The sequence below is a fragment of the Oncorhynchus nerka genome, linkage group LG14 (genome assembly GCF_034236695.1).
Source record: "Oncorhynchus nerka isolate Pitt River linkage group LG14, Oner_Uvic_2.0, whole genome shotgun sequence".
In the NCBI taxonomy this organism is placed as follows: domain Eukaryota; kingdom Metazoa; phylum Chordata; class Actinopteri; order Salmoniformes; family Salmonidae; genus Oncorhynchus; species Oncorhynchus nerka.
The window spans coordinates 15,047,767-15,065,183 of record NC_088409.1 but is presented as its reverse complement, the minus strand read 5'-3'; the positions used below and the strand labels follow the sequence as shown (position 1 = coordinate 15,065,183).

At 44.1% G+C, this 17,417-nt stretch overlaps 1 protein-coding gene across 3 annotated transcripts; it reads left to right on the top strand.

Moving 5' to 3' along the window:
- Nucleotides 1-11,065: 11,065 nt before the first annotated feature.
- macc1 (MET transcriptional regulator MACC1) lies at nucleotides 11,066-16,969 on the top strand. Of its 3 annotated transcripts, none has more exons than XM_029643902.2 (5): nucleotides 11,066-11,239; nucleotides 12,660-12,785; nucleotides 13,201-15,254; nucleotides 15,417-15,605; nucleotides 15,902-16,969. In XM_029643902.2, the coding sequence occupies exons 1-5, from the start codon at nucleotides 11,233-11,235 to the stop codon at nucleotides 16,103-16,105; spliced, it is 2,580 nt and encodes an 859-aa protein (XP_029499762.1). In that variant the 5' UTR covers nucleotides 11,066-11,232; the 3' UTR covers nucleotides 16,106-16,969. The 3 variants fall into 3 exon arrangements, with proteins under 3 accessions (XP_029499762.1, XP_029499763.1, XP_064883561.1); XM_029643903.2 differs by having other exon boundaries at nucleotides 11,067-11,235; XM_065027489.1 differs by lacking the exon at nucleotides 11,066-11,239 and having other exon boundaries at nucleotides 12,650-12,785.
- Nucleotides 16,970-17,417: the final 448 nt, after the last annotated feature.

Genomic DNA, 17,417 nt, shown 5'->3' with positions numbered 1-17,417 from the left:
TTTTGCACACATTGTATATAGACTGCCCATTTTTTTTCTACTGTGTTATTGACTTGTTAATTGCTTACTCCATGTGTAACTCTGTGTTGTCTGTTCACACTGCTATGCTTTATCTTGGCCAGGTCGCAGTTGCAAATGAGAACTTGTTCTCAACTAGCCTACCTGGTTAAATAAAGGTGAAATAAAAAAATAAATCAGACAATGATGTTTTTCATTTTCAGAATAAAACGTATGATTAAATTAGATGCCAACCTAAGAATCTTGTTTCTTGTTATTTTATGTCCAGAATAATATCTGGACCAAGACTTTAATTTGAATGAGCATTGAAATGTTTAATTGTATTAATATTAACAATCTTGACCCAGTGATCAAGTCAGATTAATCAACCTGACATTGATCTGATTTTCCTTACTAATTTTTTCCACTACTTAATTGCGAATCTCAGGAAAATGTCATTACTTTCATGACATGTTAGTGATTGTGCTACTTAAGATAAATGAACTCTCCTAACACCATGTTGTTGAGGAACTACAGTATGATCTGGTTTCGGCACTGAGATATACCTGATGTGTAGGTGTGTGTGCACAACCGTGTGCGTGTGTTTGAATAATGCACAGGTCATGGCGAGAATGCAGAAGATGCTATCTACAATGCATGAGATGCTATCTAGAAAAAACAGGTTTGTCTGAGTATTTGGAGAACTGTATTGTTCAACATGTATGAACTCTGAACATACTGGCTTGTATAACCATTCATTCCAGATGGAATTACATAAACTACTACCTTACTGTTTAATCTAGAAAAAGGGTCCAGGCTAACTATGTTCTCAACAACTGTTGGTCCCACTCTAGACAAAATGTAACTGTTAAGGCTTAATTGAAGCCTGTGTTCATATTGCATTCAAATGCAACATTTGGAAAAGCATAAGAAGTAAAGACCTTTTTATATCACAATGAATGTTTGCATATCAATTGTTTGTGAATCAGTATAGCTTAAAATATGAACATACTGTACTGTGAGAGTCAATACTAGCCTACACATGTGTAGGCCTAACATAGCACACAGTAAATGAACTTTCTTCACATTAAATGAACCTGCTATGGCATTTGAAGCACCAGGAACCTGCATCCACTAGGTTCCCTGGAGGTAAACAGTCCCACTGATATTATCTACAGGTGTAGGATCTTAATTTGATCACTCTTTTGTTGCTCAGAATGTATGGCCTAAACGTTTAAATCCTTATTTTGCTGTGACAGTATAGGTCAAATTAAGATTCTACATCTGTACACACTTTTAACTTTTAACCAGGTGAGAGGGCTTAACCCCTTGCCACTGTCACGTCTACTCCCGCTTATGAGACTCACCTGGACTCCATCATCTTCCTGATTACCTTCCCTATATCTGTCACTCCCTTTGGTTCTTTCCTCAGACGTTATTGATTCTGATTTTGTTTCATGTCTACACTAATCGTATTTCATGTTTTGTTACGTTATTTATTAAATTCACTACCTGTACTTGCTTCCCGAATCTTAGCGTAAACGTTACAGCCACGTGCAGGAGCAGTCAAGTTTGGACACATACTCATTCAGGTTTATTGACTGCGTGAATAAAGCCTTCATGGTCGAATTGCTGCAAAGAAACCAATACTAAAGGACACCAAATAGAAGAGACTTATCACATTTAAGCTATAACCCAGATGCAGACAGTTTTGAAGAAACAAATGTTTATTCCTTAAACAGGGGCAGGCAAATGACAGGGCAAGGCAGGCAAGGGTCAATAATACAGAGAGGGTGTAAGGCTCCAGAACACAAGGCAGTCTCAGGGTCAGGGCAGGCAGGGAAACAAACTGGCAACAGACAAACAGAGAACACAGGTATAAATACACAGGGGATAATGGGAAAGATGGGCGACACGTGGAGGAGGGTGGAGACAAACACCAAGACAGGTGAAACAGATCAGGGTGTGACAGTACCCCCCCTAGGGGCGCCCCCTGACGTCCTACCTGGGCGCATACCTGGTTGACCCAGGGTTCTGGCGTTGGAACTCAGAGATGAGACCCAGAAACAGGCGACAAAGGGCTGCGAGACATCGGTTTAACTCTAGATATATGAAAAGTAGGATGTATACAGAGGGTACGGGGCAACAGAAGACGAACAGCAGAGGGGCTAATGATCTTGGAGCATGGGAGAATGGTCTCGGATCCTGGGGGTGTACTCCGCGGAAATGTCGAAGAGGTCCGGGGCAAGTCAATAGGGAGACCAGTCAATAGAAAGATTGTGTCGCTGGAGCCAAAAGAATCCCAATACCACGGGAACCTGCAGAAACTTAACTAGCAGGAATCGGAGCGTCTCGCTGTGGTTCCCTGACACTCGTAGGTTGATGGGGGTGGTATGGTGGGTGATCCAGCCTATGGAGCGCATGTCCAGCGCTCTAACATCCATGGGAATGTAGAGGGGTTGAGTGGTATGCCCAGCTCAGATGCCAGGGTAACATCCATAAAGTTATCATTGGCCCCCGAGTGGTCGCCCCAGAGCAGGATGGTAGCGGGCCACTGACACAGCCCGCTACCAAAACCTGTGGACTCTCCTTCACTGCAGCCGACGTGAGTAAAACATTTAAACGTGTTAACCCTCACAAGGCTGCAGGCCCAGACGGCATCCCCAGCCGAGTCCTCAGAGCATGCGCAGACCAGCTGGTTGGTGTGTTTACGGACATATTCAATCAATCCTTATCCCAGTCTGCTGTTCCCACATGCTTCAAGAGGGCCACCATTGTTCCTGTTATACACACAAGTGTAAAGGGATAAATAATATGTACATAAAGATATATGAATGAGTGATGGTACAGAACGGCATAGGCAAGATGCAGTAGATGGTATAGAGTACACTATATACATATGAGATGAGTAATGTAGGGTATATAAACATAAAGTGGCATAGTTTAAAGTGGCTAGTGATACATTTTTTAAACATAAATTTCCATAAATTTCCATTATTAAAGTGGCTGGAGTTGAGTCAGTATGTTGGCAGCAGCCACTCAATGTTAGTGGTGGCTGTTTAACAGTCTGATGGCCTTGAGATAGAAGCTGTTTTTCAGTCTCAGGATATGTGGTTTCCAGTTTACATAGAGACAAACAGAGAACACAAGTATAAATACACGGGGATAATGGGAAAGATGGGCGACACCTGGAAGAGAGTGGAGACAAACACAAAGACAGATGAAACAGATCAGGGCATGACAAGACTTGCTTGGGCCAAGAAACATGAGCAATGGACATTAGTCTGGTGGAAATCTGTTCTTTGGTCTGATGAGTCCAAATTTGAGATTTTTGGGTCCAACTGCTGTGTCTTTGTGAGACGCAGAGTATGTGAACGGATGACATCGCATATGTGGTTCCGACTGTGAAGCATGGAGAAGGAGGTGTGATGGTGTGGGGGTGCTTTGCTGGTGACACTGTCTGTGATTTATTTAGTATTCAAGGCACACTTAACCAGCATGGCTGCCACAGCATTCTGCAGCGATACTCCATCCCATCTGGATTGTGCTTAGTGGGACTATCATTTGTTTTTCAACAGGATAATGACCCAACACACCTCCAGGCTGTGTAAGGGCTATTTGACCAAGAAGGAGAGTGATGGAGTGATACATCAGATGACATGGCCTCCACAATCACCTGACTTCAACCCAATTGAGATGGTTTGGGATGAGTTGGACCGCAGAGTGAAGGAAAACCAGCCAACAAGTGCTCAGTATATGTGAGACCTCCTTCAAGACTGTTGGAAAAACATTCCAGGTGAACTTGTTTGAGAGAATGCCAAGACTGTGTAAAGCTGTCATCAATGCAAAGGGTGCCTACTTTGAAGAATCTAAAATCTAAAATCTATTTTGATTTGTTTAAAACCTTTTTGGTTACTACATGATTCTATATGTGTTATTTCATAGTTGTGATGCCTTCACTATTATTGTACAATGTAGAAAATAGTCCAAATAAAGAAAAGCCCTTGAAGGAGTAGGTGTGTCCAAACCTTTGACTGGTACAGTACTTCTTTCCATCCTAGCTGGTTTAGACATGTATTCATACATGTTGCTGGTCTGAAGTTCGCAGTTAGTGGCAGTTGTGAAGTAAAAAATATATATATATTAATTACGGTCTCTTCTAGCCCATAGACTGCTTTCAGGGCAATGAATCGTCTAATGTTGTAATTTGGGTAAACTATATTCATGCAATTCGAACATGCTGCTGCCCCAAAGTTAACAGTTAAAAAATATTTGAAATGCTGAATACAGTCTCTTTGTAACGGCGTTCTTCTATCTCCTCCTCTGATGAAGAGGTAGAATAAGGATCGGACCAAAATGCAGCGTGATGATGATTCATGATAATATTTTAATGAAGGAAAAAACAATACAAGCGGAAACTACAAAATAATGAAAAGTGAAAACCGAAACAGCCCTATCTGGTGCAAACACTAAGACAGGAACAATCACCCACAAAATACACAGTGAAACCCCGGCTACCTAAATATGGTTCCCAATCAGAGACAACGAGAATCACCTGACTCTGATTGAGAACCGCCTCAGGCAGCCAAGCCTATGCTACATCCCTACTCAGCCGCAATCCCAATGCCTACAAAACCCCAATACGAAACACAACAAAATAAACCCATGTCACACCCTGGCCTGACCAAATATATAACGAAAACACAAAATACTATGACCAAGGCGTGACAGAACCCCCCCGTAAGGTGCGGACTCCCGGACGCACCTCCAAACCATAGGGAGGGTCCGGGTGGGCGTCTGTCCATGGTGGCGGCTCCGGCTCGGGACGTGGACCCCACTCCATTAATGTCATAGTTCCTCCCCTTCGCGTCCTGGGATAATCCACCCTCGCCGCCGACCATGGCCTAATAGTCCTCACCCAGAACCCCACTGGACTGAGGGGCAGCTCGTGACTGAGGGGCAGCTCGGGACTGAGGGGCAGCTCGGGACTGAGGGGCAGCCCTGGACTGAGGGGCAGCCCGGGACTGAGGGGAAGCCCGGGACTGAGGGGAAGCCCGGGACTGAGGGGAAGCTCGGGACTGAGGGGAAGCTCGGGACTGAGGGGCAGCTCGGGACTGAGGGGCAGCTCGGGACTGAGGGGCAGCCCTGGACTGAGGGGCAGCCCGGGACTGAGGGGAAGCCCGGGACTGAGGGGAAGCCCGGGACTGAGGGGAAGCCCAGTACTGAGAGGAAGCCCAGTACTGAGAGGAAGCCCAGTACTGAGATGAAGCTCAGGCAGGTAGTAGGCTCCGGTAGATCCTGGCTGGCTGGCGGATCTGGAAGATTCTGGTTGACTGGCAGATCTGGAAGATTCTGGTTGACTGGCAGATCTGGAAGAATCTGGTTGACTGGCAGATCTGGAAGATCATGGCTGACTGGCGGATCTAGCTGCTCTGGCTGCTCCATGCAGACTGACATCTCTGGCTGCTCCATGTAGACTGGCAGCTCTGGCTTCTCCATGCAGATTGGCAGCTCTGGCTGCTCCATGCAGATTGGCAGCTCTGGCTGCTCCATGCAGATTGGCAGCTCAGGCTGCTCCATGCAGACTGACAGCTCTGGCTGCTCCATGTAGACTGGCTGCTATGGCTGCTCCATGCAGACTGGCAGCTCTATGCAGACTGGCAGCTCTGGCTGCTCCATGCAAACTGACAGCTCTGGCTGCTCCATGCAGGCTGACAGCTCTGGCTGCTCCATGCAGGCAGGAGGCTCCGGCAGCGCAGGAGAGGAGACAGGCTCTGGCTGCGCTAAACAGGCGGGAGGCTCCAGCAGCGCTGTAGAGGAGGAAGGCTCTGGCAGCGCTGAACAGGCGGGAGACTCCGGCAGCGCAGGAGAGGAGAAAGGCTCTGGCTGCGCTAAACAGGCGGGATACTCCAGCAGCGCTGTAGAGGAGGAAGGCTCTGGCTGCGCTGAACAGGCGGGAGGCTCCGGCAGCGCTGTAGAGGAGGAAGGCTCTGGCTGCGCTAAACAGGCGGGAGGCTCCGGCAGCGCAGGAGAGGAGAAAGGCTCTGGCTGCGCTAAACAGGCGGGAGACTCCAGCAGCGCAGGAGAGGAGGAAGGCTCTGGCTGCGCTAAACAGGCGGGAGACTCCAGCAGCGCAGGAGAGGAGAAAAGCGCTGGCTGCGCTGAACAGGCGAGGCGCACTGAAGGCCTGGTGCGTGGTGCTGGAACTGGTGGTACTGGATCGAGGACACGCACCAGGAAGCCTGGTGCGGGAGCTGCTACCGGAGGACTGGTGTGTGGAGGTGGCACTGGATAGACCGGACCGTGCAGGCGCACTGGAGCTCTTGAGCACCGAGCCTGCCCTTACTTGGCTCAATGCCCACTCTAGCCCGGCTAATACGAAGAGCTGGTATGTACTGCACCGGGCTATGCACCCGCACTGGAGACACCGTGCGCTCCATAGCATAACACGGTGCCTGCCCGGTCTCTCTAGCCCCCCGGTAAGCACAGGGAGTTTGCGCAGGTCTCCTACCTGGCATAGCTATACTCCCTGTGAGCCCCCCCCCAATACATTTCTGGGGCTGACTCTCAGGCTTCCATCCGCGTCGCCGTGCTGCCTCTTCATACCAGCGCCTCTCCGCTTTTCCGCCTCCAGTTCTTCTTTGGGGCGTCGATATTCACCAGGCTGTGCCCAGGGTCCTTTTCCATCCAATATCTCCTCCCAACTCCAGAAGTCCTTTGATCTCTGCTCCTCACGATTAACAGGGAGAGTTGGCTCAGGTCTGACTCCTGACTCTGCCACTCTCTCCCTGAGCCCCCCCCCAATACATTTTTGGGGCTGCTTTTCGGGCTTCCTTGCCAACCTGTGTTCCCTCATATCGTCGGCTCTTATCTCCGGCTGCCTCTGCTCTCCTAAGTGCCTCCACCTGTTCCCATGGGAGGCGATCTCTTCCAGCCAGTATCTCCTCCCAAGTGTAACAACCCTTGCCATCCAACACGTCTTCCCATGTCCATTCTTCCTTTCGTTTCTCCTGCTGTCGCTGCCTGTTACCACGCTGCTTGGTCCGTGAGTGGTGGGTGATTCTGTAACGGCGTTCTTCTATCTCCTCCTCTGATGAAGAGGTAGAATAAGGATCGGACCAAAATGCAGCGTGATGATGATTCATGATAATATTTTAATGAAGGAAAAAAACAATACAAGCGGAAACTACAAAATAATGAAAAGTGAAAACCGAAACAGCCCTATCTGGTGCAAACGCTAAGACAGGAACAATCACCCACAAAATACACAGTGAAACCCCGGCTACCTAAATATGGTTCCCAATCAGAGACAACGAGAATCACCTGACTCTGATTGAGAACCGCCTCAGGCAGCCAAGCCTATGCTACACCCCTACTCAGCCGCAATCCCAATGCCTACAAAACCCCAATACGAAACACAACAAAATAAACCCATGTCACACCCTGGCTTGACCAAATATATAACGATAACACAAAATACTATGACCAAGGCGTGACACTCTTCTGGCTAATAGATGATTTTCAGTGGTTCTCAACCTTTTTTGGTTACTGTTCCACCAATTTAATTTAGCTCTGACCGGAGTGCCCCTGAAGGAGCCCCTCATGTGCTATTTACCAGTAGGCCTATGGTCTCATGAGTCTTCTCAAGTACCCTCTGTGTGTAGGTCAAGTACCCGTAGCGGTCCAAGTAGACCTGGTAGGGAACCACTGATGTAAGTAATGTTGTAATTTGGGTGAACTATCCCTTTAATACAAAGTGATTCACATATTGCTACTTTCCACAGAGACTCTAGCCCCATTTATACCTGGTTCTAACATGCGTCCCTTGTCTTGATCTTGTCCACATTCAGATTGTGGCCACATTTTTAGACAGGTGTAGATGATTAACAGATGCATTATGAACTGATTTTGATCAGATTTTATAAGTGTAAACGGATAAGATTGGGACAAGATCAGGACAAAGGATGCATGTTAGTGGCAGGTATAAACGGGCCTTATGATGATGTCCATGTCTCATTTTTGAGTAGCAAGGCTCTATATGAGGGGAAAGACGTTTTCACTCAATGTACATTCAGTCAGTCATCTAGTAATTTTTTATCCTGGCACAACACTTTAAGAGCACCACTAGAGAGCAGACTTTAGTCAACTTTCTCAACAGCACAGTATCTAACCAGCATTGTGATGCAAGTTTGTTTAAGGATGACCAGTAGGAGGCATATCTGTCTCACTTCTTTCAAGTCATTGTCAGTAGAGTTGTCCTAAGCATCGACTACTACAGTACCAGTTTCAGGGGTATGATATGTACAATACTGAAATATTTGATCAATCATGTTTTATCAAAAAAAATATTAATTTGAAGTTTGAGCACCAAAAGGGCATAACCTTAATCTGTAAGTGAAGTTTTATTTGCATTTTTCCTTTCACAATAATTGTATGTGTTACCCAGAGTTTTAAATAGGTGCTGTATGACCTCCTTTTCCCCATAAAAAAATGAACATTCATAATCTACTCAGGAGCGCTTAGTCGCATTCCTCCAACATCAGCTACTTTCAGAGACCAAGGTCAACACGACACCACACCGGCTCAGGCCACAATTACAGTGGTTCTGGCCACAATTCATCCACATCAACTTTTCATTGATTTTGGACATTGGGTTTGGATATTGAGTTTGCATATTGGTTTTGGATATTGAGTTTGCATATTGGGTTTGGATATTGAGTTTGCATATTGGGTTTGGATATTGAGTTTGCATATTGGGTTTGGATATTGAGTTTGCATATTGGGTTTGGATATTGAGTTTGCATATTGGGTTTGGATATTTAGTTTAGACAAGATATATGAGTGCAAACTCAACACCACAAACATATGGTGTGCATTTTTTTAAAATATCGTTTTTAAAAATATTTTTATTTCATCTTTATTTAACCAGGTAGGCAAGTTGAGAACAAGTTCTCATTTACAATTGCGACCTGGCCAAGATAAAGCAAAGCAGTTCGACACATACAACGACACAGAGTTACACATAGAGTAAAACAAACATACAGTCAATAATACAGTAGAAACAAGTCTATATACGATGTGAGCAAATGAGGTGAGAAGGGAGGTAAAGGCAAAAAAAGGCCATGGTGGCAAAGTAAATACAATATAGCACGTAAAACACTGGAATGATAGATTTGCAGTGCAAAGTATAAATAAAAATAATGGGGTGCAAAGGAGCAAAATAAATAAATAAATAAAATAAATAATAAATTCAGTAGGGAAAGAGGTAGTTGTTTGGGCTAAATTATAGGTGGGCTATGTACAGGTGCAGTAATCTGTGAGCTTCTCTGACAGCATATGCTTAAAGCTAGTAAGGGAGATAAGTGTTTCCAGTTTCAGAGATTTTTGTAGTTCGTTCCAGTCATTGGCAGCAGAGAACTGGAAGGAGAGGTGGCCAAAGAAAGAATTGGTTTTGGGGGTGACCAGAGAGATATACCTGCTGGAGCGCATGCTACAGGTGGGTGATGCTATGGTGACCAGCGAGCTGAGATAAGGGGGGACTTTACCTAGCAGGGTCTTGTAGATGACATGGAGCCAGTGGGTTTGGCGACGAGTATGACGCGAGGGCCAGCCAACGAGAGCGTACAGGTCGCAATGGTGGATAGTATATGGGGGCTTTGGTGACAAAACGGATGGCACTGTGATAGACTGCATCCAATTTGTTGAGTACGGTATTGGAGGCTATTTTGTAAATGACATCACCGAAGTCGAGGATTGGTAGGATGGTCAGTTTTACAAGGGTATGTTTGGCAGCATGAGTGAAGGATGCTTTGTTGCGAAATAGGAAGCCAATTCTAGATTTAACTTTGGATTGGAGATGTTGGATGTGGGTCTGGAAAGAGAGTTTACAATCTAGCCAGACACCTAGGTATTTGTAGTTGTCCACGTATTCTAAGTCAGAGCCGTCCAGAGTAGTGATGTTGGACAGGCGGGCAGGTGCAGGCAGCGATCGGTTGAAGAGCATGCATTTAGTTTTACTTGTATTTAAGAGTAATTGGAGGCCACAGAAGGAGAGTTGTATGGCATTGGCTGGAAGAAACACCCAGGTTTATACTAAGAGAGAGGATCACAATGTTATTCACATACAGTACCAGCCAAAAGTTTGGACACACCAACTCATTCAAGGGTTTTTCTTTATTTTTACTATTTTCTACAATGTGTAATAATAGTAAAGACATCAAAACTACCAAATAACAAATATGGAATCATGTTGTAACCAAAAAAGTGTTAAACTAATCAAAATATATTTTATATTTGAGATTCTTCAAAGTAGCCACTCTTTGCCTTGATGACAGCTTTGCACACTCTTGGCATTCTCTCAACCAGCTTCATGAGGTAGTCACCTGGAATGCATTTCAATTAACGGGTGTGCCTTGTTAAAGGTTCATTTGTGGAATGTATTTCCTTCTTAATGAGTTTGAGACAACCAGTTGTGTTTTGACAAGGTAAGGGTGGTATACAGAAGATAGCCCTATTTGGTAAAGAAGAATTTGAAGAATCTCAAATATCAAATATATTTTGATTTGTTTAACACTTTTTGGGTTACTACATGATTCCATTTATGTTATTTCATAGTTTTGATGTCTTCACTATTTATCTACAATGTAGAAAATAGTAAAAAATTAAGAAAAACCCTTGAGTGTGTAGGTATGTCCAAACACATACACTAAATGCACTAATTGAGTAACACAATATATAACTTCTAATCAAAACTCGTTATTTAAAGCAATTAGTAAATAGCTTATACATGTGTTATTATGACCCATTATTTATAATAGCTTAAATGATTATGCATGATGAGCCAATTTTGTAATTGAACTGTCTGCCCTTCACATTATTGCATCCGCGGGAGAGAAAAAAAAGTATCTCTACCGTAATGACAGAACACTGAACCGACCTAGTTTCTGCTGCAGTTTCAGGTGTTGCAACACTCTTTGCGTAAATACAGGATTGCATTACGGATATTGTAGTTTTATAATAAAGTTAAACCCAGCTCATTTGAAGAGTAGCCTCATTGTTTTGAACTACTAGTCCCGGAATACTTGTAGTTTCAAAGCAAACAGAAGCCGAGAGTTGTGGCGTGAAGGTGTAAAGATATGATTTGGTTAGTGTCTAAATAAGGCTATGGCCGAAACCTTATTACCATGGATCAAAAGTGAGATTCCCCGACATCTCTGATACACAGTTTGGCGAGACATGGTAAGTAAGTATTGTTACAATATTTCTGCTCTTTCTTACCGACGCTGGGAATTGTAGGAAAGTGTGCAAATCTAGTAGCTGAACGGAATCATAACATTTGTATGAACATAGTACAGGTAGGTCTATCTTTTGTTTGAAAGTTTGACATCGACGCTATATATTTATTTATTTATTATTATATATATATTCATTTTACAGAACTACATAGCCACTGGTTTACCGTAGTTGAAGCGCACAAGCGAGCATTTGTAATACACCTGTTGACTCTGCGGAAACAGTATTTGTGTAAATCTGGCATAGACAGAGGAGCAGCATTTCTACATGTGAAAAAACAACTATTACAATAGTCATACTGTATGTAGCCAAATGTTGATGATGGTTTGTCGATGATGGTTTATTCACAGCTGTCTCTGTCTCTATATATTTTCTCAACGATACGGCAGGCTATCCAACAGGTGCGCCTGAACAAGGCTTCTGTATTTCGAGACAACGCGAAGGTGAAATTCGACAGGAGGGTTGGCTAACCACCCACACGTTCAAGAATCGGCTTTGCGGAATAATTGATTGTTGAATCCCAGACAAGAGCAACCTGTTTGTGTGCACTCGTGTACAACCCACATTAATTATTACTGACTCACTGCGACAGCAACATAGAGTATACATGAATGATAAGAAGTATCCCTTTACGCAAACAAATTACAGCCTGAATGAATTCATGTTTGATGCTCTGTAAAATAGGTTACCTCAAACTAATCCCACAGGTAGCCCCAGGTAAAGAATCTCAGAATTTCTGGGGCGGCAGGGTAGCCTAGTGGTTAGAGCATTGGACTAGTAACCGAAAGGTTGCAAGTTCAAATCCCCGAGCTGACAAGGTACAAAATAAAGGTTAAATAAAAGGTGTGAACCAGTGTGGAGGAAAATGACTAACAATGGCATAGGGCTGGGCAATCGGGACCAAAAATATGAATTTGAGATATCGGCCAGCCCTACTACGGCACCACAAAACAACTTTAGGTAAACAAAAGAAACTGTAGGCCTATCTAGATATGTTGTTTCTCTGTGTTTTCATAGGCTTTTTTTTAGATTCCGCTGTAGGCTACTTTATCCGTATTCTTAAACTATCATGTTTGTAGCCACGTTTTATAGAATAAACAGCCAGGGTAGAAAACATATAACATTGGCCAATATATTTTAGCGACCTTAACTCGACACCTAGCGACCTTGTCAAGTGGTTCGGACCTCTTGGCATAACGGTTAATGTCTTGGCTTCACAGCCGCTGGACCCGAATTCGAGCCACGGCAACCCTCCGAATTCTGAAAAATATTATCTAGGTTATACTGTGTACTCTATATTATTATGCCAACTGATTGCAATTTGAGGTGTAGTAATTGTGTATGTAACTTATGAATCTTAATGTTTACAGATTTAAAGATGGCAGCTGTCAGAGCAAAGTCATTTCGTCGCCAAGGAAGTCTCATTAGGAGCAAATCTGAGGGGACGTTGATTGATCTAGAGGACACTGGAACGCTGAACAACAACAATTTAAATGGTAGCCTACTCTAACGTTTATGAAATATATTGTCTTTGAACTAGATGTCATTAATAGGTTTCCAAAAATCGGGTAACTTTCCCAGGTTTTCCAGAGATTCCAGTTGGAAGATTCACAGAATCAGGAGAGAATAAGCAGGAAATCCAGAAACTGGATTTTTGGGAAGCTTGGTAGTCTTGGGAAAGTTACTAGATGTTTGCAACCCTGGTTATGAAACAGTTTCAAATAGAGGATTGCATGATGTGTTTTGTACAGTAGCTCCTTTGAGTGGTACCCTCGTTTAAAATAATGCCTCTTTAAAGAGCAACAAGCAGTATTGAAGCCCATGCTGTGTGATTTTACCATGCTCTCATATGTATGTTTTATATTAGTAAGGAAGGCTTTGATTTGACACAGATATTTTGTATTTTCACAGGGAGCAGTTACATAATAAATCAAGTGACAAAACATTCTGAGTGGCCTGTGTTGCAGCCGGAGGTCAAACATGGAAGGCAAACCACAAATCCATTCTGGAACAAACTGTCTATATCCAATCCGTTTTTAGATGACATTTTACACACAAACAATGACAAAACATTAAGCAATGCTGATCTATCAGTACAGAAAGATGAACATTCGACTCTGTTTGACAGTGAGAACTTTGACGCCAGTAGCACATCTTCGGACGAAACAAACTTTGTCCATTTTGCAGATACGAAGCAAAAGAGCATAAGACAATCAGGGAGATGGAGGAGTGCCTCGGATATTCTCGGCGACCAGGAGAGAAAGGAACCGAAAAGGGAAAACGGCCTCAAATTGTCAGCAGGCCCATTTCTGAATGCAGATTTTGAGTGGTTGAAAAATGACCGGGAGGCGTACAAAATGGCCTGGTTGAGTCACAGGCAGCTAACGAGGTCATGTCTTGACCTAGGGCTGATGAGTCAGAGTCCTGGATGGGCCCAGACCCAAGCCACCGACTCTCAGATAGTCTGCAAGATAGGTCACAGCGGAGGGTCACTACAGTTACCAGACTCTGATATTACCGCCCATATCCCAGAGGGCCATGTTCCTGCTGGGGAGGTTCAGGAGGTTGCACTGAAAGCCATCCTGGAGCCCCCTCACGGGCTGAACAACAACTACATGACAACCGTGAGTCCGCTCCTGGAGGTGAGTCTCAGCAACACGAGCGGAAAGGAATCCATCACGCTGGAAATGAAAATGGTCGCGGAGGTCAAGAAGGATCCGATAAGTCAGGTCATGACCACATTTGTGGGACTAGTGTCCAACAAGAGAGAGGGACCTTATCAGAAAGTCAAGGACTGTTACATTTACAAGAACATCATGCAGATGAATCTTCAAGACTTAAAGTCTAATTTCTATGTTATTGTAGCCGCAGAGGCCTCGGTTATCCAGCCCCCTGCTACATCCGTTTGGGATTACCTGGATCGTCAAGTCACCGTCGCCGTTTATGGCCCAAAGTATATCCATCCATCTTTCAAAGTGGTCGTGGTCGTCTCTTGCCACGATAACGTTCCACCGAGGCTTCCGTTCTCAGATATCCACAGGGGCAACAGAAACTTGCCCCCCCTGGTGCTACAGCTCTGGGAGAAGCACCAGTTTAGCCCAGAGAGACTGAATGACCTACACATTGTGACTTCCATCATAGCGTCAAAGTTCAAAGTCAAAGCCCAGGATAAAAGGAAAGAGGTGAAACAAGGGCTACTCAAACTGGGTAAAGTCATTCACCTGCCTCTTGAGCTGGCCAAGATGGGCAATGGGGAGATGGATTCCTTTAAACTATGCCTCCAGGTGAGGGATTCAAACAGTGTCACAGTAGCAGAGTTCCAGGTGTCTTCCCCTGCAGCGGCACCTATTCGCTCTGAAAAGCGAGATCCCATGCGAAACAAAATGTGTCAATCGCTATCTATACCGGAGGAATCCGTCCCAGAGTTCCCCAAATTCTGGACCAGACCTGTGAAGGTGCAGTGTTACGGGGTGGCACTGAAGTCAGTGCTCCGTCAACCGCGAGTGGAGTACCTCCTGGAGTACTTCAAGGGTGACACCGTGGCTCTCCTCTCCAGAGAGACCGTGAGGTCGGTGGGCCAGTCCAAAGTTAAAGAGTGGTACATCGGCTTCCTCCGAGGCAGGACCGGCCTGGTCCATAGCAAGAACGTCAAGCTCATCACCCGAGACCAAGTGATCGACTTCAACGGCACTGACTTCACCACCGAGACCCTCTTGGACAACATGGCACTGCCGTTCAAGAAGCTCACCTACATCTACTCAGACATCCAGACACTGGTGACTGAACACATCCCCAGCTGGAGGGGCTTCGCTGATGCCCTGGGCTACTCGAGCTTGTTGCTGGACACAATCACACGGAGACATGCTGAAACAGAGGCCGAGAAGGTGGCCTGCGTGCTGGAGAAACTGAAGGAGGACTGCCACACTGAGAACAGCAAGAAGAAGTTCCAGCACAAGCTCATGATCGTAAGTGTAGAAAGGACAGGGCATGTTTGATAGTATTCCGGTTTAGAGAAGAATCTTCAAACCAGCTTGACCTTTGTTTTGAATGACTTTTTCTCTTTTCCAATTGCGCTTCATTTGTTGCATTTCAAGTAAGTGTTTTGTATGTTGCTTTTTCAATCCTAGGGTCTGTTGAAGATGGACTCTCAGGCTCTAGTGGCTCATCTGATCCAGAACACAGTCATCCTGTCCACAGCAGTGGAGCTGGGTATCAGGTGGAGGGAGCTCGCTGAGAGGCTGGGGAAACTCTCCAGTGCTCAGATCGCTGCTTACGAGGCACCACACCGGGGGAAGAGTGGAGAAGTTAGCGCCGTGGTTAGTTCATTTGACTTTTATTTGTTCTATTTAGGAAAATGTGTTGTTCTTAGGAGATCATCCCTTCATGATCTCATTGGATCAACAGACAACGATTAGGGAGGCTGTACCAATACTTTTATTTGTATAGTCCATTATAGATGGGCTGTAGATTTATTTCCACTGCCTTCATTGTGCCATTTACACCCTCCTGTATCCTGTGCATATGACGAATAAACTCTGATTTGATAGTTAGTTGATAGTTCGAGAATCTATCAACTGAACTGAACTTGTGGATCCTCCTCTCTCTATTGTAGTCTATGTGGAAACCTGCCTATGACTTCCTGTACTCATGGAGCCAGCTGTACGGAGAGGGCTACCAGGACATGATCCAGGACCTCCACCTGGCCCTGGACAAGATGAAGAGCCCAATCACCAGGCAGTGGAGGCAGCTGACCGGGGCGCTAATCGCAGTCAACTGTCTGGAGATCCTCAGGGTCTCAGCCTTCCCCAAACCATAGAACCATAGAACCCCACTGAGGAGAAGAATGAGCACGCTGGAGAGCTCACATGGGTAACAACTGTAGAACTGAGGCCACAGAGGCCCTTCGATCAAGCTTACTGCAGTTCCCACTATCTTTGAATACGGAGGTCCTTGTTACGATGCAGAGGGGGAGGCGAAGATGAAGTCAATGTTTGTTCTTGTTCTGGTATTGTGCCGTGTCTTTGCCCACTTTGTCAGAGTTTCTTCTTAGAGTTCAGTTCATGTCGTAAACATAATTATAGCTATATTTAATTATTCATTGTGGCTAGACACTTAAACTATATTGCTAGATTTTGTTCATACAAAGCCAGAACCAGTGTACGAACATATATCTCAGCCATATTAACCAAATGTATCTTTACATGACTTTTATAAAGGCTTCGTTTTGATCATTTGTCTAACAGATATCTGCTTCCTTTGACATAATTTCTTAAGACAAAACAGCAGAAACTATATTGAGGTCTGTTACTTTTGGGTTTTTCTGTTAGACACTATGTGATAGCGCTTGTTATTGATTTGACATTAATAGTAAGGCAACATACAGTAGAGTTAGCACTTCCAGTTGTCACGGTTTTATACCTTTTATATTACAATGTTACATTAAATCCCCTGGTTTTTCATTATATTTTACATTTATTTACGTTTATTTTAGTTAAGGTTGGAAAGGATTACATTTGTTTTATCTGCCAGATCCAATCCTCAGTATTCAGATTGCTATTTTTTAACTCTGTGTCTTAAGCCCATACACTGAAACCTTTTTCAGTGCATTTAGTTTTGTCTACTTGAAAATAGCATATAATGTTAAAATATATTTTAAATATGTAATATAATGTAAAACAACCTTGTTGTGATTTTTCTGAAATATAATATTTCACAATGTTGATTTATAACTGAAATGGTGACCTGGTGTGTATGAAGTATGAATTAATATCACTTACATTTTGACAGATAAGTAATATATAACTATTTAAATGAATTGTCAACTAAAGTAGTTAATTGAGAAGAAGACCCATTATTTATGTTCTAGTTCATCACCAGGTTGTGAATCACATGTCTTGTAAGAGTAGCAGGGATAGTAAGCAGTAAGGGTCTGTGTCTTGCATTGTGGGTAGTGTAATAATGTGACAAGATACTACGAGTAGTGTCATGCGGTTCACTTTGGTCTCGAACATGTCACATCCGTTCAGTTAAAGATAAATGAGAATATTTGGTTTTCGTTAGGGACTTGCATTGACCCTAATACTGAAGTCTGTTCATACGGGGGAGGATTGAAATGACTTGATTTACCA

Bases quoted from the DNA above. Each gene is read 5' to 3' on its own strand.
- macc1 (XM_065027489.1), top strand. From the start codon at position 12,650: ATGTTTACAGATTTAAAGATGGCAGCTGTCAGAGCAAAGTCATTTCGT. The intron at 12,786-13,200 runs GTAGCCTACTCT...GTATTTTCACAG, and splicing joins GAACAACAACAATTTAAATG to GGAGCAGTTACATAATAAAT. The intron at 15,606-15,901 runs GTTAGTTCATTT...TCTCTATTGTAG, and splicing joins GTGGAGAAGTTAGCGCCGTG to TCTATGTGGAAACCTGCCTA.